General features: G+C 41.3%; 1 protein-coding gene across 5 annotated transcripts in view; it reads left to right on the top strand.

Moving 5' to 3' along the window:
* Nucleotides 1-21,662, top strand: part of LOC120764834 (mothers against decapentaplegic homolog 2-like) — a 92,507-nt gene extending 70,845 nt beyond the window's left edge. For all 5 annotated transcript variants that reach the window (XM_040088911.2, XM_058423894.1, XM_040088909.1 and 2 more), the window contains 3 exons: nucleotides 1,119-1,256; nucleotides 1,417-1,561; nucleotides 19,771-21,662. In XM_040088911.2, coding sequence (XP_039944845.1) covers nucleotides 1,119-1,256; nucleotides 1,417-1,561; nucleotides 19,771-19,894 — 407 coding nt within the window. In that variant the 3' untranslated portion in view covers nucleotides 19,895-21,662. The remainder of the gene's footprint in view (nucleotides 1-1,118; nucleotides 1,257-1,416; nucleotides 1,562-19,770) is intronic.
* Nucleotides 21,663-22,896: the final 1,234 nt, after the last annotated feature.

Here is a 22,896-nt window from a genome sequence, read left to right as displayed (position 1 = left end):
ATGATTAAGATTTTCTTTGTAATGGTTAGTAAAGAATATTGTTTTCTACAATGCAGTGCCTTGGCTTTAGGTTCTTCAATAAACTGTCCTTTTTTTCTGGATTCTTTTATTTAGCAACATTTAGAAGGTTTTTTGGTTTGTTTTTTAGTAAAAAAATCAACCTCTTTAATAGAACCTTCTGATTGCCTCTATGCCAAATCCAAATGCTTGTCTAATAAAAATTTAGATGTGCAGAAGCCCAGGCTACACCTGTGCCAACTAATCAAAATGATCAGTGATGAGGAAAAGCAAAAATGTAAGGAACTCTCACTTTTTTAAATAGAGCAATTCATATTTTGTTTGAAAAATTGTTTTAAAGAAAAGAGGGAATAGAAACTATGGCCTTTAAAGAACCTGTTAATTATAAATAGCTTTCTTTGAAAACTGAATTGTACATTACTTATCTTCTGCTAGAAATAATCCATACAAGTTTTTTTTCCACTCAGAGAGAGAGAACAAAACCACAATTTAGAAGTGAACAATAATATTTCTTATGGGGTTTTTTTTTTGTAATAGAGCTAAATTAAGTCCTGTTGGTTTTGTTCAAGTAGTACAGAAAAAGGAGTATGCAGTGAGTTGTGAAATAGTATGGGTGCATGTAAGCAGAGAGTGTTGAAGTGGTATGCTGTGTTTTCCTTTTTTGCCATAGTGGCCTGTGCTGCTTCATATACAACACTTTAATACTAGCACAAGTTTTAACTCTGCTGAACCTAATATTTTAATTTTGATTCTGGTATTTCTTAAAGTAAAAAGTTATTTGGTAATTAACACTGCTTTCTAATTTTGATTTGGTTACAAGCCATTACATGGCTAGAAAATTCTATCTCATTCTTGACCAAAAATTATTCTACTTCTCCTTCAAATATTTTGAGTTCGTGGGAGGAAAAATGCAAGTTAATTGTGTTCTGCTCCTGCTCCTGCTCCAGCTGTCAGCCCAGCAGTATTGTCCTGTAGATAATTGATTTCTGTTTCTGTTATAAAGAAAACCCATGGCCTTCTCTGAAACAAAATACTCTCTTGTTTGTTAATCTTCTTGGGTCATATCATAACTAGAGGGTTTTTTTTAAATTTTGGTACAGGAAGGGGAGTACGTCTCTATTACATTGGTGGAGAAGTTTTTGCTGAGTGCTTAAGCGATAGCGCGATTTTTGTTCAGAGCCCCAACTGTAATCAAAGATATGGCTGGCATCCTGCAACTGTGTGCAAAATTCCACCAGGTTAGTATCTTACCAAAGGTCTTGTGTAAAAATATTCAGTGAATGTATTCACTGGACATTTGCTTTCCCTTTCATAGTTTCTTCATAGTTTTGGGTTTCTGTGTAGCAAACACAAGTATTCATTGATTGATTGTACTCTTTGGACTTTTTTTCTTTATAGGATGCAACCTAAAAATCTTTAATAACCAAGAATTTGCTGCTCTTCTGGCTCAATCTGTGAATCAGGGTTTTGAAGCAGTTTATCAGCTTACTAGAATGTGTACCATAAGAATGAGTTTTGTTAAAGGATGGGGAGCTGAATACAGGTAAAAAACTTTTGGTTTTAATTTTAGAGTTAATTTTTCTTCTTTCACTAATGTACTATTTCTGTCTGGTTTGAAAGCTGTACCTACAGGCTTCTTACTGCTACTGTTGACATGCTGTCTGCAAGTTGAACCCCATATTTTCCTATTTCTCCCTCCTCAGCTATTGAGTTTTTAAGTTATAAAGACCAGAAATTGATTTTAGTATTACAGCTGTTGAGCAAGGAATATTGTCAAAGTTGTTTCCTCGCTTGGTTCTGCTTGCTTGCATATTATGGCAAAATCACTGACAATATCTAGAAGCTTCACAGTTTGTGCTGTGAGATTATTTGCTGTTTGTTAGATGCACAGTCATTTTGGTCTCTGTCCTGTTCTGTGTGGAGTATAATGAGTTCATTAGGTTCTGGTGAGGGTTGCAGTTGATAGTATCTGACAGAAAGAATTGAAATCATTTGGAATGCATTCTGCAGAATGAAACAGCTGGAGAATATGCATTTAAAGGATGACAAATATTTCGGAACTTGCAATGGAAAAAACTTTGTGGGAGTAAGATGACTGTGTTTATGTAGTAAAACTGTTAAAAACATTTTTGAGTGGAAAAAATAGCCTTTTATCTGCTTTTTGAATAGATTTCAATTGTATTCTTTATTTAAACAAATTCCTTAAACCTCTCTAGAAATTGTCCCCTGAAAGAATGAAGTCTGACATACCAATACCCTATTGTAATACACAATGACTTTTTAAAAATCCATATAATTTCTGAAGTTGAATAATGGTGTGTAGGTTCCACTGTGAATCTTGGGGATTTGTTTCTTTTATCTGCTCTTGAAATATACACATGTAAATAGCAGCATCAGTATGTGGGGGAGGCTTCTCAGATAAATGAAGCTAATATTGTATTAGTCTAATTAGATGAAATGAGAAATTTGAGTAATAGAATAAACTAGTACCTCTTTGTTAGTAAGAGACACAAAAACGAATGTGGCTCAAGTTTAAAGAAGTATTGGATTTGTCTCAGAAGTATGTATACACTTACACAATTAAATACAACATTGAAATCAGAACAGAAGAGGCTTAATCAGTCAGATTATATGGAGACAACTTGAAGTGAATGGAGTGTTGTGATCGGGATACGCAAAGCAATCACACGGAGATGAGAGATTTCGCAAGGCAGAGTTCTTCCTCCGAGAGAGCCCAAGGCTGAGCCAAGGCCGAGAGCCCCTCTGCCTGTTTATTTCTTACTTTTTATACATTTGTGGGTCTGGCTGTGGATTGGCTTCTGGAGTTATCACCTCCTAGCCGAATGGCCAGACCAACTGTCAGTTACAATTGTTTTCAGGTTAGAAATATGCAAACAAAGGACAGAGAATGAAAAACAAAGGATTTGTTTATGTTACAGGTGTGAGAAAAGGCAAAAACTGCTCCTAATATTGTACAGTAGCTAAAAAGTCTGACTCCATTTTATGAACAATCAAAAGGCTTTAAAAAACTCAGAAAAACCAGGGTGACAGAGTGTAAGTGCTGAATTAAAACAGTGAGGAACCTTTTGGTAAATTTGTTTCTAAGGAGGGAGAATGTTGGTTGTTAGTAGTCTACAAATTGTTGAGAGATCATAGTATTAAAAAAGCTGCAGTGCAAACACTACCAGAACACCACAGAAACTGATTACTGGCATAATGCTGAACTAGTTTCTTTGCATCTCTATTTAAGATTATGCTAATAAAGTACTGATGCACAAAACTTGTAAGTTATGCTGCAGTTGTGATTAAAGCAAGATGAGGTTGCTCCTGCAAACACAACCTTGAATTTGAACGAATGTAGTCTGAATTGTCAAAATAGACTAGGAGGCACTGTAAAATCCATCATTCTTATTAAAACTTCTGTGCTTCATCATTATGTCAAAAAGGTTTCTTATAGAAGGGGCTTGGGCAAAGACAGAGCATTACTTACATTTTATGCTATGTGGGTAAATGCACAGGTATGGCAAAGGGGTACATTTTGATTATTTACCAAGCTTATAAGCTTGGTAGACAAAATAGTTTACAACTTTGTGATGGTTTTAGTTTGAACCAGGCGGAAACACCAAATTCATGTAGTGGTTTCATGTTCGCCAATTTCTGTTTCTCAAAATTAGTGTAGCAGTTTGAGTGTCTCCCAGAATCATCTACTCCTTTTCCTGCTGTGAGATAAGATTAGGAGAAAAGCAAAGCAGGCACAAATTTTAAAAGGTACAAAGATAGATTTATTAATGTAATAAATTGACAAGCCAAATTCAGTAAATCAAAATTTAGAGTTTTATTTTGAGACTTAAATTCAGTCTCCAATAGCCACAATTAAAAGGAACAGTGTCGAACCCCGGGGTTTCGGCACTGGGAGAACGTGGTAATGGACTCTGTCAGCCCACCACCCCCTCTGTTCACAAACTGTGCCCAGCACTGCTGGTTTTTATACAGTCTTTTGCTGAGAGTGGACAGCGACCGTAGAACTCTTGCTTCGTGGTAGCTTCATTAGGTATTCATGTTCAGGTCCTGGGTCAGTTGAATAGATTCTCAGAGTGGAACAATGCCATGATTGCCGGGTCCGGAGAAGGTTTGGAAATGTTAAATTGGGCCGGAACAGATAAGATACCAATCTCCTCCAAATCGTTCGATCGTTAGCACGCCCATCTCCGGGGAAGGCACGGCTACTCTCCCCATTTTCCATTCTTTTATGGTTTTGTTGGTTGTCCTGAGGCTGTTCCTGGCAGAAATTATTTCCTTCCCCAACCCCCGTGTCCCCTTCTTGTAGTTTTAGTCTTAGCTAACCCTAAACACACTTTAGGTTTACAGATCTTAAATCAGACCGAACGCAGATCATTTTTATATTGCATATCACTACATTTCAACGTGAATTAATTACATATCACATTACCTAACACGAATTAACTTTAGGTCATATATCACAATCCCTCCCTTTCTATATAAACACATTTAATTCGTGTTCCTGTTATTGCCTTTTTTTTCTTTTGACAAAAAAGCCTCTTAACAAGAATGTTATCAAACACAAAAAGACTTATTATACTCTAAATATCATCTTTATAGTCCTCCCACTCTTCTTCGGGTTCACTCCAATATGATTTACACTCATCTCCTTCCTGTACTCAGGCCTCAAACCTTGCCAGAACTTCTGCTGCCCTGCTTCTTTCCTCATTTAACTTCATGATTTTTGATACTTTGCTGTTCTTGCTAAAGCCCCCTGAGGCTAACTCGGGATCTGTGGGTAACGCTGCGATTTGCATCCCTTGTACTACCGTGTGTATGAGTCAAATGAAACATGGTATCAGGCATGGTAGGAAGATAACTCCTGCTACTGAACATAGAATGAAGAACACCACTTTCTTCCACCAAGCCCCTGTCCCAAACAATTGATCCCACCAGGAGGCTTGGAGGATTGAATTCCATTTTTGAACGGGTACATGTGCCACTTTATTTCAGCTGCTAGGCCTCTGATAGTTTCTCTGTAGTCATTTATCTCTATGCAACATTCTGATTCGTTGCATTTTCCACATACTCCTCCTTCTTCAGCTAACAGGTAGTCTAAAGCAATTCTATTTTGATACACAAAAGCCCTTATCTGTGAGTGCTGCTAGGCTAATAGCTCTAAGGCATCTGAGGTGTGGTTTGAGACTATTTCTGCTATGGCCTGCAATCTGATTAACCTGTTTAGTAAGTAGACTGGAGTTCTGCAGCCCCAACTTCCATCCTGGGCCCATTGCAGGACCGTAGTATTCTATTATTCTTTCAGCTGGCCATTCCTCGCTTCCCCATTTCTGGTTACCCCCTGCATTTGGAAGTTCTCTTTTTATTTCCCTTTTTTTCCTGTTTAGTGTCTCATATAACGGAGCACCTAGTAGATTGTTTTCGGATCGGGGTAGTGTGAAAAAGGAGGGTCTGATCATCCCCAGAGTGCAGGATCCTTTCCACTTGCGGGGTAGCTCACTATAGGCCTTTTTCCCGCATATCCAATATATTCCACTCGGGGCTTTCCATTTAATTTCTGTGCTTTCTGGTAATTCCCAAAACTCTTTTAGGTTCCCTAACGATTGGTAAGGGTTGGCTCCAGCTAGTTCATTCCAACATAGCTCAGTTTCACTAATCCAGTCACACCCTTTTTCTTTCTTTCTGCTCCAGTATCCTGCAGGTGGCTCAGGCTGCCAGACCTTAGTCTTATTATTAGAATTGACAGCTAGAGTGGATATACAAGGAGTATATCCCACTATCTCGGTGTACTTATTCCCTTCTCTACTAATGCATATGGTCCCTATTATCCTTTTGTCTAAGGTCCACCCCTCAGGTCGTGACATGGTTTTTATTATTTGATTGTCCCATTTTAGAAATTGTTCTGGAGCTAAACTCTCACCTTTCCAGGGCCATTTTTCAGCTGATTTCAGTCCCCCACAAATCCAGCAATTTGACAGTCCCAATTCAGTGGCAATTTCCTGCATTAATTCTATAAAAAGATTTTTACTAGAGGCTGGCAAACCCCAATCACTAGATTGCCTTTCTAATTGCTCGTATTGTTCACTGAGTGACCTCATCCTTTCTTGCTCCATCCTTTTTCTTTTTGCTTCCAGCTCCTGTCTCTTTAATTCCTGGGCCACTTTTTGTATTTTGCTTTCTGGGTCCATCCCTTCCTCATTTCTAGAGAAGCAGAAGGTCCTTTCTAACTTTAAGCAAACTCTTTCATCGTTCTCACTTAACAGATCTAGGATGATGGGCCCGCTGCTTAGGGAAGCTGTCTTAAGTTTTTCATTCTGCCCTACCCAATAGGTTTTTCCATTCAGCGTACACATCCCCAATTTATTCTGGTCATAGCACAGTTTGTTTACCTGAAAGTATGCTACAAAGGTGGATTCTTTCTTACCCCCAACCCACACAGTTTTATTACACCTTTCACATATGAGGATTATGGGCATGCTACTTATATCCCGCCTTTTTCTAGACATTGCCACTGGGTCATGGTATATGGTTTTTTCTTTTAATTTACATACTCTGAACCAACTTTCATTGTGGGTGCAAAGCCCCCTTTGTTGGATTTCTGGGCAATTAAAATGTACCCGGAAAGCTACATTCTGGCCCCAGGTAGGCTCTTGCTGAGTCTCTTTCAGGCACTTCCTTTCCTGCCCCATTTGTCCCTTAGGGTTGGGGAGGCCATTCGTGAGGTACACGACTAGGCTCAGGATCACTAGGAATACCCATAGGTGTACCCCTCTGCCTTTGCCTCCGCCCACCGGGTTGCCACCAGCGGCGAGGTAATCCATCTTCTCGGCAGCAAGGGTATTCTTCCGGGCCTCCATAGTCTGTCCTATTAGCATACCGTCTTTTATAAGTGCCCCACCTGGCCAATTTTATTTGGTCTGCTCTACAGGGTACTTTTACTGCCCTCCTACACTCAATTGCCAAAGGTTCAGCTTTTGTATTTAGCTTCCCCCTCAACCCGTTTGTGAATAAATGGAACCACCCTGGGGAATCTAATTCCAATATACCTGCTTCAGTGGCAACAAATAGAAAAAGGTCTGTGAGCTGCCTTTCCTCCTCTAAACAATTTTCACACAGGCCCCAAGGTCTGATCCCTCGGTAACAATGGGCTACCCAAATCTCTTTACAATGAGCACACTTAAAATGAACAAAAGGATAACAAGTACACCCCACTTGGATACAACTTATCAAATACCAGCTGGTCATTGAGTCTGTCGGTGAATTTTCAGCTTCAGGTCTACCGGTGAAGAGGTTATTCTCCACTCCGGAATGTTGTCTCGTGGCTCGACCTTTTTTACTCAGGAAGAGTGTGTCCAGCCCTTTTCCGCGGTTCTGACTGCAGCGTCCGTGGTCAAGAGGATGAGGAAAGGTCCTTCCCAGTGAGGAGTCAGCGGTGCTTCTTTCCACGTCTTGATTAACACCTTGTCTCCCGGTTGGATCTTATGGATGGCAAATCCTAAGGGTGTACTCTGTAATGTTAGTCCACGTTTTCGAAGTTCCTGTAAATTTTTATTAATTGATACAAGATAAGATTGTATTTGACAATCCTCAACTCGAGGGTGTCCCACTGGCATTCCATGTTCGTATGGCATTCCGTAAAGCATCTCAAAAGGGGACAACCCTGATCCTGAGTGGGGTTGAGTCCTGATGTTTAAAAGTGCAAGGGGGAGGCACTTTACCCATGACATCTTGGTCTCAAGCATAAGTTTTGATGATTGAGCTTTCAATGTTTGATTCATCCTTTCTACCTGTCCCGAACTCAGGGGGTGCCAGGGCATATGGTATTCCCACCGGATTCCTAAGGCATTTGCCAAATGTTTTATGATTTTGGAGGTGAAGTGTGTCCCCTGATCTGAATCTATGGAGTCTGGGATTCCATATCTTGGTATTATTTCCTCCAGTAGTTTCTTAGCTACCACTTGGGCGGTGGCCCGAGGACTAGGGAATGCTTCTACCCAGTGGGTTAATTGATCTACTATCACTAATAGGTATCTATGCCTCCCAATTTTTGGTAACTCAGTAAAATCCACCTGGATCCTCCTGAATGGGCGATAGGCCAAAGGACGTCCCCCTGGGGATACCTGCCTGGTCCTAGATCTATTTATCCTTTGACGTCATACATCCCTGGACCTCCTGTTTCGCTAGTTCATAGATTCCTTTACACCCAAAGAACTTTAAGAATTGCTCAGCCAGGGCCTGGGTTCCCTAGTGGGTCTGCAAATGTAGCCTTTTTAAGAGTTTTCTGGCATAGGCCATGTGGTGGACAGGCCTTTGGTATTAATTCTCTACCATCTGGTAGTTTCCACTTCCCATCTTCTAGTATTCCTCCTATCTTTTTGAATTCCTCTATCTCTTTTTCAGAAGGACAGGGAGGAAATTCCTGAGGTTCCCCCTCTAGGGTTTCTGGAGCATTTAGGGTAGGGAGCGCTGCCCTTTTTGCCTCCTGATCTACTAGATTGTTTCCTCTTGTTCTGAACTGCATCCCCACCTGATGCCCTTTTACATATACTACTGCGATGGCTTTCGGCTCTCTTATAGCCTCTAAAATTTGTTTTGTTAAATATTCATGTATTAGACTTTTCCCTCGGGTATTTATTAGTCCTCTTTCTTCCCAAATTTTTCCAAATGTGTGTACCACTCCAAAAGCATATTTTGAATCTGTGTAAATGGTCCCTGCTTTTCCTTTTAATCCTTTTAGAGCTCTCAGGACTGCATATAGTTCACATGCTTGTGCTGACCAGGATGCACTTAAAGGGCCAGATTCTACTACTTTTCCTGTTTTTCCATCTATGATGGCATAACCTGACTTTCTTTTCCCTTCCAAAACTCAGGCTGATCCATCCACAAACCATTTTTCCCCTTCCTCCAGTTCCTCATCCTCTAAATCTGCCCTAACCTTTGTTTGGAGTTCTATCATTTCAGAGCAGTTGTGGGTGGGCCCTTCTGATGCTTCTCCAAAGAGGAACTCGGCTGGGTTTTTGGCTGTGGTTGTTCTTAGTTCCAATTCAGGTGTGTGGATGAGTATGGCCTCGTATTTTAAAAGTCTAGCATCTGTAAGCCACTTATCTGCCTTTTGCTGCAGGATAGTTCTTACATTATGGGGAGTATATACTACTAACAGGGCCCCAAAGGTAATCTTCTTAACTTCTTCCACTAGCAGGGCTACTGCCACAATTGCCTGTAGTCATGTGGGCCATCCCCTGCTTACTGGATCTAGTAATTTAGAGATATAACCTACAGGTTTTTTGTCCCCTGCCCAATTTTGTGTTAAGACTCCATGGGCTGTGTGGTTGCTCACATCTATGAACAACTGGAACTTCTTTTTCACATCTGGGAGGCTTAGGACAGGGGCTGCAATTAAAGCTTCCTTTACATGCCTTAACTCTCTATCATCTTGCTCAGTCCATTTTAGCTTATCTGTGGTTAGTTTCTCATACAAGAACTTCACCTTCTCACTATAGCCCTCTATCCACTGTCGTCAGTATCCGAGGAGCCCCGGCAGCTGTCTCACTTGTCTCTTGTTTCTCGGGGGAGGTAACTATATTATGCTGGCCACCCTCTCTGGGTCTAATCTTTTTTTCCCTTTTGTAATCCAATGTCCTAAATACTTTACCTCAGGCTCTGCAAACTGAAGTTTAGACTTTGAGACTTTCAGTCCCTTTTCTCCTAAAAAATTTAGTAATGATATGGTGCAAGCTTTTACTTTCCCCTCCTCTTGTCCCGCAATTAGCAGGTCATCTACATATTACAGGACCTTGGTCCCCTCCCCTGGGGAAAATTGGCTCAATAGCTGTTCTAGGGCTTGTCCAAACAAATTAAGTGAGTCGACAAACCCCTGGGGAAGAGATGCCCATCTTAGCTGCTGTTTTCTATTTGTGTCTGGGTCTTCCCACTGAAAAGCAAAATAGTCTCGACTCCCTTCTGCTAATGGGCACGTCCAAAAAGCATCCTTTAGGTCTATTACGCTGTACCATATATCCTCTGGGGAGACCCGGTTCAAAAGAGTGTATGGGTTTGCTACTACGGGGAACTGTGTTTTTGTTCTCTCATTAACCGCTTCTAAGTCCTGAACTAATCGATAGCTCCCATCTGTTTTCCTTATTGCTAGGATAGGGGTGTTATGCCAGGACATACAGGGTTCTAGGATCCCTTTTGCTACTAAATCCTCTATTATAGGCTTTAATCCTCGTCTCCCTTCTAGGGAGATAGGGTATTGTTTCACCCTTATGGGGTCCTCTGCTCTTTCAATTTCAATCGAAATAGGTTTCATGTCCAGTTTCCCTGCTTCCCTTCCAGTATGCCACACCTTTTGGTTAATTTCCTTCTCATCCTCAAGGGTCAATTTATATAAACTTACTATCAATTTGGAATCTTTCACTATTAAACTAATACCTAATGCAACCATCAGATCTCGGCCCAATAGGTTATAATTGGCCTCTTCAACTAATAGCATATCTCCTAAGCAAATCTTATTTTCAGATTCAATTTCTACATTTTTGACTACGGGAACTTTAAAGTTCCCTTTTGCCCCTATAACCATCATAGAATCCTTACTTATTTTACACCCTGGGGGCAATTGTTTAAATGTACTTTTTTCGGCCCCAGAGTCCACCAGGAAGTCCATCTCCTTCCTTTCGGGTCCTATTTTAAGTTTTACCACATGCTCTTTAGATGTTATGGACCCCAAAATAAAAAGCCCTCGACATCCCTAATCTTCTTGGAACATTTTTTCATCCCTCATTCTCTTTCTGCAGTCCCTTTTCAGATGACCCTTCTTTTTACAATAGAAGCACTCGGGTCCTTCCTCTTGATTATTAGGGGTCCTCCTCTGAGGGGGTGCTGACATTTTCTGTGGGGCTCTTTTTAATGTTTTCACTAGGTCTTGAGGACGCTCCTGTTTTTGAGTTTCCCTTACTGCTGCTACCAATACCTTTGCCTGTATTTTCTGTCTCTCCTCATCTCTCCTCATATATACTTTCTGAGCTTCCCTCAACAATTCCTGCAAACCCTTTTCCTGCCAACCCTCGATTTTTTCTAGTTTCCTCCGTATATCGTCCCATGATTTTGCCACAAATTGTGTTTTTAATAAAACTTCCCCCACAGGGGAATCAGGGTCCATCCCAGAGTATACCTGAAGGCTTTTTCTCAGTCTTTCTAACCATTCAGTGGGGGTTTCTTCCTTCCCTTGACATTCCCCAAATACTTTACTCAGGTTTTGTCCCCTGGGCACCGCTTCCCTGATACCTTGGATTATTATGTTCCCCATATCAATCATACTTCTCCTGTCTTCTTCTGTCTGAGGTTTCCACTGGGGTTCCTGGCTTGGCCATTTTTGGTCCCCCGGGGTGCTTTGGGGGTTTCGGCGTTCCCACTCCCTTATTCCTGCTTGCCTTATCATTTCCCTTTCCTCGGTGTTAAACAGTGACCTTAATATTGCTGTAAGGTCTTCATATGAGTATATGCTAGTTCCTAAAAACTTGTCCAATCTTTCTGATACCCCTAAAGGATCATCCATAAGTTTACCCATTTCCTTTTTGAAAGCTCTAACATCACTTGTGTTAATCGGTACGTTTACGTATTCGATGATTCCTGGAGCAGTGGGCACTTCCCGTAAAGGGAAAAGGTTATTTCTTTCGCCCTCATTCTCACTTTCCACTTCATTTAACCTTTTTAATTGCCTCCTGGTTCTCCTGACGGGTGGGGTATGCCTGGCCTCTTGTGGATTCTGAGGAGCCTGTGCAACGGGGCTGAGGAAAGAGGCTAATTCTAATTCAGGCGATGAGGAATCGAGAAGTGGGGCTTGGGGCATGGGAGGCTGGGCGCCCCGCCAGAAGGGCTGGGGAACCGGCGTAGGTTCCAGCGGGGGAGGGAGCCCAGAGGGCAGGGGCTGAACCCCTGTTTGCGGGAGCTGCAGTCCCAGAGGAGGCGCTGAAGCCATCAGTGGTGGTGTGGGGACCCCCTGCAGAGGTGGATGCCCGGACCCTGGGGCTTCTGGAGGGGCACCCGAGTTCTGTGCAGGTTGTGGGGGTGGCATGAGGTATGGCAGGGGAAGATTATCTAAAGGTTCCCATTTATCACTCGAGGTTCCAGTGGGATTATTAAGTCTCACTGGAAAAAGTTTAGTATCTGTTCTTTCCCACATTCTAGCATATTCGTATTCTTCCTTATTCTTTTTCATTTTTACGTAGCTGACTAAAGCATTACAAATCTACTTCTCAAATGTTCCGAAGACAGGCCATATTACATGATCCCGTACTTCAACCCCCCCCAAATCACTACGCAATAATGTATAATTTTTTCTTTAGATCTCTTTCTCCGTGTAGGGCATTCCGCCCAATGTTCTAATATCCATCCCAAAGGACTCTCAAATGGAATTTCTGGAATGTCCTTCGCTATTCCCTTTGCCGATTTCTCCGCGGATTTCTCCTGGGTTTTACTCTTCTTTTGTCCCATTCTATGGTGTCACCAGCTACTAACCCTAAGGGTGATCGGTCCCTCTCAGGTTTTCCCCTGATGATGATGATGAGCTCTCCTTTTCCTGTTTTTCTCCCGGACCCTCTCCTGGTCCTAGGCTGAAAGGTTCACCAGTCCCGGAACTCCTGAGGACGTCCCTTCCCTTTCAGCCTTCCTGTGACCGACCCCCGAACTCCCCGAGTTTCGGGTTTTACATGTGAGGTGCGTCTTTTACCCACATAACTTTCGCTTCCCCCGTGACCGACCACACCCCTCGCGGGGAAGTGGAACTGCGATCTTGGGGTCCCACTCGCTTTGTGATAAAATCACGTCTCACTCACACGCTCGGTCATACCCACTCAACCACGCGATACTTACCATCCTTTTCTTGCGTGGATTCTTCGTGCACGTACAGTTTTACGAGTTGTATCTTCGCTGTGGCTGTGGAAGCCCTGTATCTTGGACTTCCCCGAGTTCCCCGAAAGCTCTGATCTCACCTATCCTCCTTTTAATCGTGGCTTTTTTGCTTAAGTTCGTTGTGTGGTTTGATCGGTTCCACAGGGTCTCCCAGCTCTGCCAGGCCGCTGAAATCAGTGGGGCGCCTCCTGGCCAGAGACAGGGTTCCGAGGGTCCTGAAATCAGACCATCACGTTGGGGTCACCAGATTGTAATAAATTGACAAGCCAAATTCAGTAAATCAAAATTTAGAATTTTATTTCGAGACTTAAATTCAGTCTCCAACAGCCACAATTAAAAGGAACAGCGTTGAACCCCGGGGGTTTCGGCACTGGGTGAACATGGTAACGGACTCTGTCTCTCCGCCACCCCCTCTGTTCACAAACTGTGCCCAGCACTGCCGGTTTTTATACAGTCTTTCGCTGAGAGTGGACAGCGACCGTAGAACTCTTGCTTCGTGGTAGCTTCATTAGGTATTCATGTTCAGGTCCTGGGTCAGTTGAATAGATTCTCAGAGTGGAACAATGCCATGATTGCCGGGTCTGGAGAAGGTTTGGAAATGTTAAATCGGGCCAGAACAGATAAGATACCAATCTCCTCCAAATTGTCCGATCGTTAGCACGCCCATCTCCGGGAAAGGCACGGCTACTCTCCCCATTTTTCCATTCTTTTAGTTTTGTTGGTTGTCCTGAGGCTGTTCCTGGCAGAAATTATTTCCTTCCCCAACCCCCATGTCCCCTTCTTGTAGTTTTAGTCTTAGTTAACCCTAAACACACTTTAGGTTTACAGATCTTAAATCAGACTGAACGCAGATCATTTTTATATTGCATATCACTACATTTCAACGTGAATTAATTACATATCACATTACCTAACATGAATTAACTTTAGGTCATATATCACAATTAACAAAACTAAAAGAAAAGAATGAGAATCAAAAATGAAACCTTCAGAACACTTCTTCCCCCCCACAACTGTTCACTTTCTCACTAACAACATTAAGAGACAAGACTTGGGATTTTCAGTCAGTTTCACCACTCTAAAATAGTCTTTCATCAGTTCTTAGGGAGAGGAGCCTCTCTTAGAACTCCCATGGAGATATTGCTACAAGAAAACAGTTCTCTGGTGGCTCCCATGTCACGAATCTGCAGCTGTCCGGGGAGTCCTGGAAACCATGAAGTCTCTCAGATTTAGCAACTTTTCCCACAACTGCATATGGGCCATATCAGCTTTTTTAGGGTACAGTTTAAGGATGACTATTCTAATATAAAACAAAGGTTCTCTTCATCTATCTCCAAAATTATCTTAATCTCAAGAAACAGAGATCTTCTTTTATTCCCTGGGGGCAGAGGGCGTCACTTTATCTCTATCTTGCTCTGTTCAAAATTCTCCATTGGATCACAACTATATCAGTCCATGGTTATAACTAGAACTTTGCATCCCCCTAAAAAGCATTCTATAAGTTACAGGGATATTTGTCGGGGGCTCCTTTTCAGGAGTTTAAATTCCCCGGCATTCAGGTGGTTTTAGAGTCCTGGCCCTCTGCAAAGCTCTGTGCCAAATGCAGGAAAATACGGAGTCTTCAAGGTTACATGCTTTGTTTATTAGTTCTTATCTTACAATTTTCTGTGTCCAAAAGATGTTTGCTGCGGCTCGGACATCTGGTGACTCCTCCTGCCTCTGGGCTGTCCTTATCTTTTATACTAATTGCTACGTATTCTTTATTTACTATTTATTACCAATGTCTATCACTATTACTAAAAAGGTCATCTTTACTCTGACCCAATCCTCACTAACTACTTTGTGCCAACGTCACTGCAGAAATGGAGTGAGGGAACAAGAAGGAAGAAGAAAGAGACAATGCCCTAAATTCTCCATCTTGCCCCATTCACTTCAATGCCAAAAATCCCAAACCCACTGTTTTTTCACCCTGTGATATACTAAACTACAATCTTTCACACTCTTGTGGCCTGCAATGCTTCCTGCAGTGCAAGAAGCCTCTCCCATGGACTGAAATCAAATCCAGTGTCTCTCTGAGCTCTGGGCTCTGGGCTGGGGTCCCAGACCCCCCTGCCCAGGTCTCTGATCCTCCAGGGCAACCAAAGGAATGCCCTGGACTCCAACAGATATTTTAGTCCATTTTCCATGGCCTCACAAGAGAAGTCCAGCCCAAACTAGGCAACTCCTCAATCCTTCCTCCAACTCAGGGCTTTTACTCTCTTTTCACTGTCTTCAGTTTCATGCTGTGTCTCCTTACATCTCAATCACTCTGTCCTCACTCAGAGAGAGGATTAGTCCTTTGTAAGTCCCATATGTCAAGGAAAGAGTTAACATCTCACCCAGGCCTGTAGATGGTCATGTGCTCTCTGCTGGGTGGCCTACAGTGTTGGATTTCAAAGCCTTGCTGATTGGGGGGGAGAGATCAGTTCGAGGGTGGTCAGGACTCTCAGCAGCCAGGATCTCAGTAGTTAGGTAGGCCGATGGATGCCTCCCCCCACCCCTTGGTCTCATCCAGGGTGGGCCCGGCCCAACCTGGACTTGGAGCTGCTCCCTGGGGCCCGGAGGGATATCTCTCTCGGCCCAGCCAGCGGTGAGAGCAGGCCTTAGAGTCAGCCGGATGTTAGCAGCTGTGGCCTCCCCTTCCCCCTGCTGGGGCCTGGCCAGGCCTGGCCCCACCAGCCCAGTGAAGTGGAGTGGTGGGGCCTGGCCCAGCCCGCCCAGCTGCTGCACGGATGGTGTTACCTGCTGGCAAGCCAGAAGTAAGACATTCCCGGAATCCCTCTGATTTTTAATCTGTGTAGCCCAGAGGTGTATCTAACTCTCTAATTGGTCAATCAAGCTGTCAGCATTTTGCCACAACTTCCTTAGAAAAAATCACTTCTGTGCCAAACCAGCACAAACTTTTTGCTCAACACATGTTGGCTAGAATTGAGGATGGTGGAAGAAGTTCAGATCAGCAGTCAAGTGTTCACGTTATCACAAGAACTATCCAGGTCTAGGATCATCTTCTGAAGAGAGTTCAGTAGAGACGTAATTACAGCAGACTTAGTGATATGTGAGCTGGAAATCTGTGGGTAGAAGGAGCTGACTTTTAGCTTTGAGAAAGCTACTAAGTAACTGTTGCTATTTTATCAACTTCTGCCAGTGTAGTGCAAAGCTAGGGTTGTTGAACAGAACCAGTTATAAAATTCTGAGGAAGCGTGTTGTGGAACACATTGTAAGGGAGTTAACAGCATTGGAATAATGAACTTCCTTCTTTGGGAAAGGATTCAAGACTAGATGGAATTTTATTTCCTGTAATTTATGTTGTTTTGTTGGATCACTTTATTTTGACATACGCATTTGGGGCTAAGATAAACAATGTTTTTTAGAGTGCTGAGAGTGCACAGACCCCAGCTGCTTTCTTTTCCTAGAAAATGTGAAATCACTGACAACTTTGGAAATTCATCTTCTGGCTAATTTTTCTGCCTTTTCAGTTCCTCTGTTTATATAAACAGATTTCCTTAAAGCAAAGGGTTGCAGTGCCAACAGTAAAAATCAAGGGGCTGGGTTTGTGTCTGACTAATCTGCTGCCTTTGAATCTTAATGTCTTCTTGCTTTGACTTTGGGATAGCTAGAATTACTAGGAAAAACTGGCTTAGCAACAGTAGTCTTGGCAATCTAGTTTGGGAAAAAATCCTATGCCTTGAGCAGGTATAGTGAAAAAAACCAGGATTTTTCAGGCAGAGTATGTCTGATACTGATTTTTTTTTTTGCTTTGGAGATGAGAAGGAAAATTTTTGAACAACAGGTCTCTGAAACAAGGATATATGGGAGAGTGAATGAAGCTTTTTTGGTTGTCAGCCCTTCAGCTTTTCTGAGTCTTGCGATATGGTGTTTAATTAAGGGCTTCTATTGTGAAAAAACATAGGCAAGTTTATATATAAGACAATGGAAACACAATTTTCTAACAAAATTGTTTTTGTGAGGATGTTGCAGTACAAAACACATGTAGAAGTGTAAGATTACAGAAAATTTGAGATAAAAGTTTAGTGTTCCTTTGAGACAGCATCAGTTAGCACAGTATAACCATACACTGTGTTTTTATATAGCGTTTCTGACAACATCTAGCAGTTTCCTATTGTAGTGGTTTCACATTCACTAAATTTTGGTCTTGGTATTTACTCTTTTTGTGAGAGAGAGACTAGGAGAAAACCAAAGCAGGCTCAACCTTAAAATTAACAAATAGTTTATTAACATACACTAAAAGAATAGAAAAACAGAAAGTTGGAAAAAAACCTAAAATGGAATGAAACTTTAAAAAACACTTTTCCCTCCCCTTACAAACTGTTCACTTTCTTACAAAACAACATAAAGAGACAAAACTTGTAATTTTCAGTCAGTTTCATTATCTGATAATAGTCTTTCATCAATTTATTAGGGGAAGAGTATCTTTTAGAGTCATGGATCTCACTGACAACTTAGAACAGTTCTCTTGTGGGTTTTAAACTGTCACAAAAACAACTGCCCGGAGAAAACCTGCTTTTGTGACCCTCCCAGGAGCAGTTTCCCAAGCTGCTTATGGGTCATGGGTCTTAGACTTTTGCATACTGGGGTGTCACCTTTTAAAGATGAATAACTCCAAAGGCAAAGGATTCTTCACCTCAAGGTACAGAGATATCTTCTCACTTCTTCACTGGCACAGGGGGCTTCTCATCTTTATCTCTGTTCAAGCATCTTATAGGATATTACTTAGTTCATCACAAACACCTTTGCTCAAATCCACACACAAATTAAAACAATCATCTCCCCAAATGCATATCTTTCCCATGATTTAAAGGAATGACCTAAATATAGAGTTCATTTCCATGGCTCAAGTAAGAATAGAACAACCAACTCTTCAACCCTCTGTCCTAATAGTTTTTTCACTCTTGCTCTACTGTCTTCATGCTGTTGTTCTTTATGTTCACTCTGTCCTTTCTTACTCTCTCAGAGAAGGGCCAAGCTCTGGAAGCTTCATGTTGCTAGGAAAGAGTTAAATCTTCTCAGAGTCTTTGTCTCTCTCTCTCTGTAGCTCATGGTGTTAGATGTTCAAGGCCGAGTTGATGAGGGAGGAAAAACTCACGCAGAAACATTAGAGATTGGAGCACTCAGGCAGTCCAGATTTACAAAAAAAACAGGCAAGATCATAAATGCCTTCTCAGCCCACCCCTCTGTGCTGGCTTGAAGGCTAAACCAGCGAGAGACTCTAAGTCAGAAAAAACAATTTAATAGGAGAGAAAAAAAAAAGTAAAATAAAATAAAACACATGCAATGGTACAAAGGATCACTGACAGAGTCAGAATACAACCTGAAACCGTGATGGTAGCAGTCCAGATGAAGTGGTCTTGTTGAAGCAGTGTTCCCGCAGAAAGGTCTGGTAGCTCTTGTCCTCTGGGAATCCAGTGGGTAAAACTGCCTGTGCTGTCCCAGATGCCAGATTATATCCAGGTGGGAATGCTTGGCTCCTCCCCCTGGGCGGAGCATCTCACAATGGGCTGATATCATTTTATCAGTCTTGCAATGGGTCCTTGATTGCCTATTAAACAGAGATAGCTCCTAGAGGGAGTTATCTATGAGTCATGCAGGACGGCATTGATGGGCCATTAACAGAAGATAGTCTGGAGGGAGGGGGCACGGGAAACAGTGGTGCACAACTTAGTTTCAACATTTCATGTAGATGGTGATAGAATACATACTTTGGGCACATTTTACATTGTAACCTAGGACACCCTTGGTGTAAATTGGGGTGGCCTCGGCCCAAATGGTGCCCATAGCTCCCATCAGGGGCCCAGCAGAGATTTTTCTCTGCTCCAGGGAAGTTTGAAGAAAGTAGCTGTTACAAAACAGCAACTTCTCCTTCTCCCCCGCTTCACCCGGGAGCCGATGGAATCCGGCCAGGCCTCAGGCCAGCTTCCCCCCCCCAAAAAGGGGGGGAGCAGCAGGCCCAGCTCAGTGTTACCTGTCTCTCTCTGGCCAAAGGAAGAAAGAAAAAGACCCACCTACAGGAAATCAAGGGGTTTTATATAGTACTTCCCAAAGTCGCAGCCAACAATTTCAGTGGTCAGAGTAGATGTCAATATTCTAACTAACTCTCTGATAGGTCTCTGTCTCTTCCAAAGCAATTCCCAGGTCCTGACCTGGAGAATTATTTTACATTCTTTTATAACTAAAAAACCAAACTGTACTAACCCATGACACCTATACATTTATCTTGTCATTTGCTCCAAAAAAGCCAGACCTTATGATCATCATAACATTGTGCTGTTTAACCATGCTAATAGTGCAGAGTCAAGGGTTTCTAGTTTGTATTTCTCAATAACTGTCTACAAAATTCAAACCCAGTTATGCATGCAGACTCTTTTAAGGTTGTGATGCGGCTGCACACAGCTATCTGTGACGTGAACACCACATTGGTTGGACAATCTTCAGTTTTGAATTTCTTTTTAGATGTAAAACTCTTTGTGTGGTACTTGAAGCATACTTGAATGCTGAAGCTCTTATTCTCCAGAGTGGAATATTCTCAATGTATTATGGACAAGCATGTAATTATTGATATGTCTTACAGATGTAGAGTGTTTGGGAGTTTTTGTTGGGGTTTTTTCCTTCAAAGGTTGTCTGAAAAAAAATTAGTAACAATTATGGTAATGGTTGTGGATTTTTATCTTTCTGTGTATGAGATATAGATGGAAACAGATTTGATCATATGATGGAGAACTTTATGGTAGCTAAAGCTGCTTTCTGACTTCCCTATTCTTTATTTTCTAGGCGGCAAACAGTAACAAGCACTCCTTGCTGGATTGAACTTCATCTGAATGGACCTCTACAATGGTTGGACAAAGTATTGACTCAGATGGGCTCCCCTTCAGTACGCTGCTCCAGCATGTCATAAAACTCCTTCCTCTGTTACCAGTGGGCTAAATATCAAGTCTAATCAACAGACTTAATATAACACCTCATCTGTCATAGTATTTGTGTGTAGTCCTCATGAACTGTTTACTGTCTAAAAAGGTTTTTAAAAAAGAAAAAAAAAAAAAAAAGAAAAACAGCACTTGAAGTCTCATCAATTAAAGCACCTTGTGGATTCTGTTTCCTATACTCTGCCACTAGGTGAAAATTTAGTGTATAGAAATGCCTTCTTCAGAAAGAAGATGGGACTGTTCTCAAGACTCTTAATGGTGTTTTTATTGGGTATATAATTGAGTGTCCTAATGGTTTATCAATAACATGAATAACTAAGTATATGTACAGGTAATGCATCATGATCTCAAATATCACAGTATTGTGCTGTTTTACATTTAAGTTCCCATAGATAGTTGCTTCGGTTTTTTTGATTTGGGTAAATCTCCTATAAAATTCCAAGACTCTACTCCCTTATTCTTTTATATTTTTTAATATAAGCAGATTTTTGAGTTGTCCTAAACATAAAATACTCAACCTTTTGCTGCCTTCTTAAAGAAAAAGAAAATCCCTCAATTGGAAGGGAAAGAAATGTCTTGAGATTCATCTGTGAAACTTTAAGGCAATATATACTTAATGGGGCCTAAATCAATTCATATTATAAATTCCAAGTATCCATCACACTAAGGATCTACTTTTCCCTACCCATCTGAGTTGATGAATCTGGTGCCAGCATTATTGTTGGCAATGGTGTAATTTGGGACTTTTTTGTTTACCTTGAATAATTGAAGTCAGTGGTTTTTCCTTATGGAATGAGAATTTATCATAGCATTGGATACTGGATTAAGTACACAAGGTTATTGGCTTACCCCTTACATCTGTATTTTTTCATTGAACAGATGTCACTAAAAATCATGGGTTTTAGTTTTTGGAGCTAAATACCTTGAAAAACTCTTTCCCAAGGTAAACTACTCTTTCATATAGGTTTTAAATAGATGCATCTTCTTAATATATTTCAGTAACAGATTTTAAATTTCTGACCTGTATGGCTTTGTATAGCTTACTTGCATACCAGATCATACACATTCATTATGTCATAATGGGTCTTGTTATTAAAAGTAGTTGCTTTTGCAAAACCTCTAGGATAGTGGTTGCTGAGGTATGACCAGCAAAGAAGGACTTCTAGGTTCTTTGTGACCGTGCATGTCATTATGAACCCTTGGACACTACAGCTGCACCATAATAAAACTATTCAGAAATATATCCTACAAATAGGTCTGGCTTGGGGATGGGTTGAGAAACTATATTGAAGGGTTATTCTGACTTAAAATATATATCTTACTAACAAGCTTGTGATCTAGCTGTCTGTCATTCTTTTGTTATTGTGGCAGTAGTGGGATTGTCTTTGTTTTTCCCAGTTTCATCCATTACACTAGTACTGTACTTTGTAAGTACAGCTAGTGATAGCTTTTAGAACAAAAATGGGGCCAGTGTTACAGCTTTTAATCTGTTAACTGAATTGTCAATAGTGATGGATATTTTTATGCCATAATGACTAGGGCATAGAAGCAATACCAAAAATCAAACCTTGAAAAGTGGGACAGACACCTTTCAAAAATTGGCAATGAAGTTAACAATTTATGCTAGTTTTACCACTAGACTAATGTATTGGTAAAACTTGTGAACCTAAGAAATAAGCTTCATGTGTGTTTTATTTGCCTAATATGTGAATACACTAATAAAACTTTTAATTTTCATGAGAGTTGGGTTTTTTATTAATTGCTGTCTATATTATCTGTTGATGGTTAGGAGTCATTCTAACCCACCCAAATAAATGGCACAACTGTCCTGCATGTTGTGGCTGGAAATGTATAGTGTAGATGTTAAAATCACTTCTCATACAGCTGTTGTGCAGGTTCTGGATCTACGTGTGTTTAGTAATACAGATTTCTACTCTCAGTCAAGTTTATTAAAGCAGTTGCTTTTTCCTCCCATAATCAAATTGCATCCTACTAGCTCAGATAATTACTTTCACCTGTGAAACAGATAAGAGCGACTTGTCTGGGTGAAAGACTCCCATTGCATTTATGGGCAGTTTGCAACTTGAATCAGTTGGATGACCTAATTCTGTAGTCTCCTTACTGTGGATTTCTGTATGTGTTCTTTCAGTTATGGCAATATTACTTGCTTTCCCTTGAATATTGTAATTAATAACCTTGACCGTACCCTTTTATTGGTGGGCACTTCCAAGTAGACAACGACACCACAGACATTATCTGTGGACCTGTGGTGCTGCCTGCATGCAAGGCCATCTCAGTCTATGTAGATCGTTTCTTTTAACTGCTGTTAGTACCACTAAGATATTGTCTCCTGCGATTGCTGTTTCAGCCACAGCTTAGTGGCATAAGGGAATTTATCTACATTTGAAACATTTGATTACCTATAGTTCATTTAAATTCTTTTGTCAGTTCTTGAGTAACTTTACCTACTCCTGTTTCTTAATCCAGTGACTTTCTGACTTATCCCACTGCTGTTCTGCTCAAGCATCTTAATGCGGAATGCCTGTGGTACATAAAGAATGCGACTTCATCCCTCTTCTGCCAAAGTACTGATGTCCAAAGTACATATGAAAAGTGATATTTTTTCAGTGAGGCTGTTTTGTAAAATAAAATAGTAGCCAAGCAGGGAGTGCTCAAATGGAGATGCCTAAAGTATGGGTAGTCAGCTGCTTATCTGTATTGTCAAGCTGGAAAAACTCTGCATGTAATTGGTGCCTTAAGTTTGGACTGTGATTCTGTAACCCTGGGTTCTGATCTCTTGTCACTAGCCCTGTCTGAGCTTGAATTTCATAGTATTGCCAAAGCCAAGTAAACAAAAATCAGATAGTTGATGTAAAAACCCAGTCCTAAAAACTATTTTTGAGTTGCCTTTTGGCAACTTGGGTATGCTGAGCTAACATTTAAGAACCCTTTTCCCTCCAAAGAAAAACCTGAT

The sequence above is a fragment of the Hirundo rustica genome, chromosome W (genome assembly GCF_015227805.2).
Source record: "Hirundo rustica isolate bHirRus1 chromosome W, bHirRus1.pri.v3, whole genome shotgun sequence".
Classification (NCBI taxonomy): Eukaryota; Metazoa; Chordata; class Aves; order Passeriformes; family Hirundinidae; genus Hirundo; species Hirundo rustica.
This window is presented reverse-complemented; position numbering and strand designations above follow the sequence as displayed.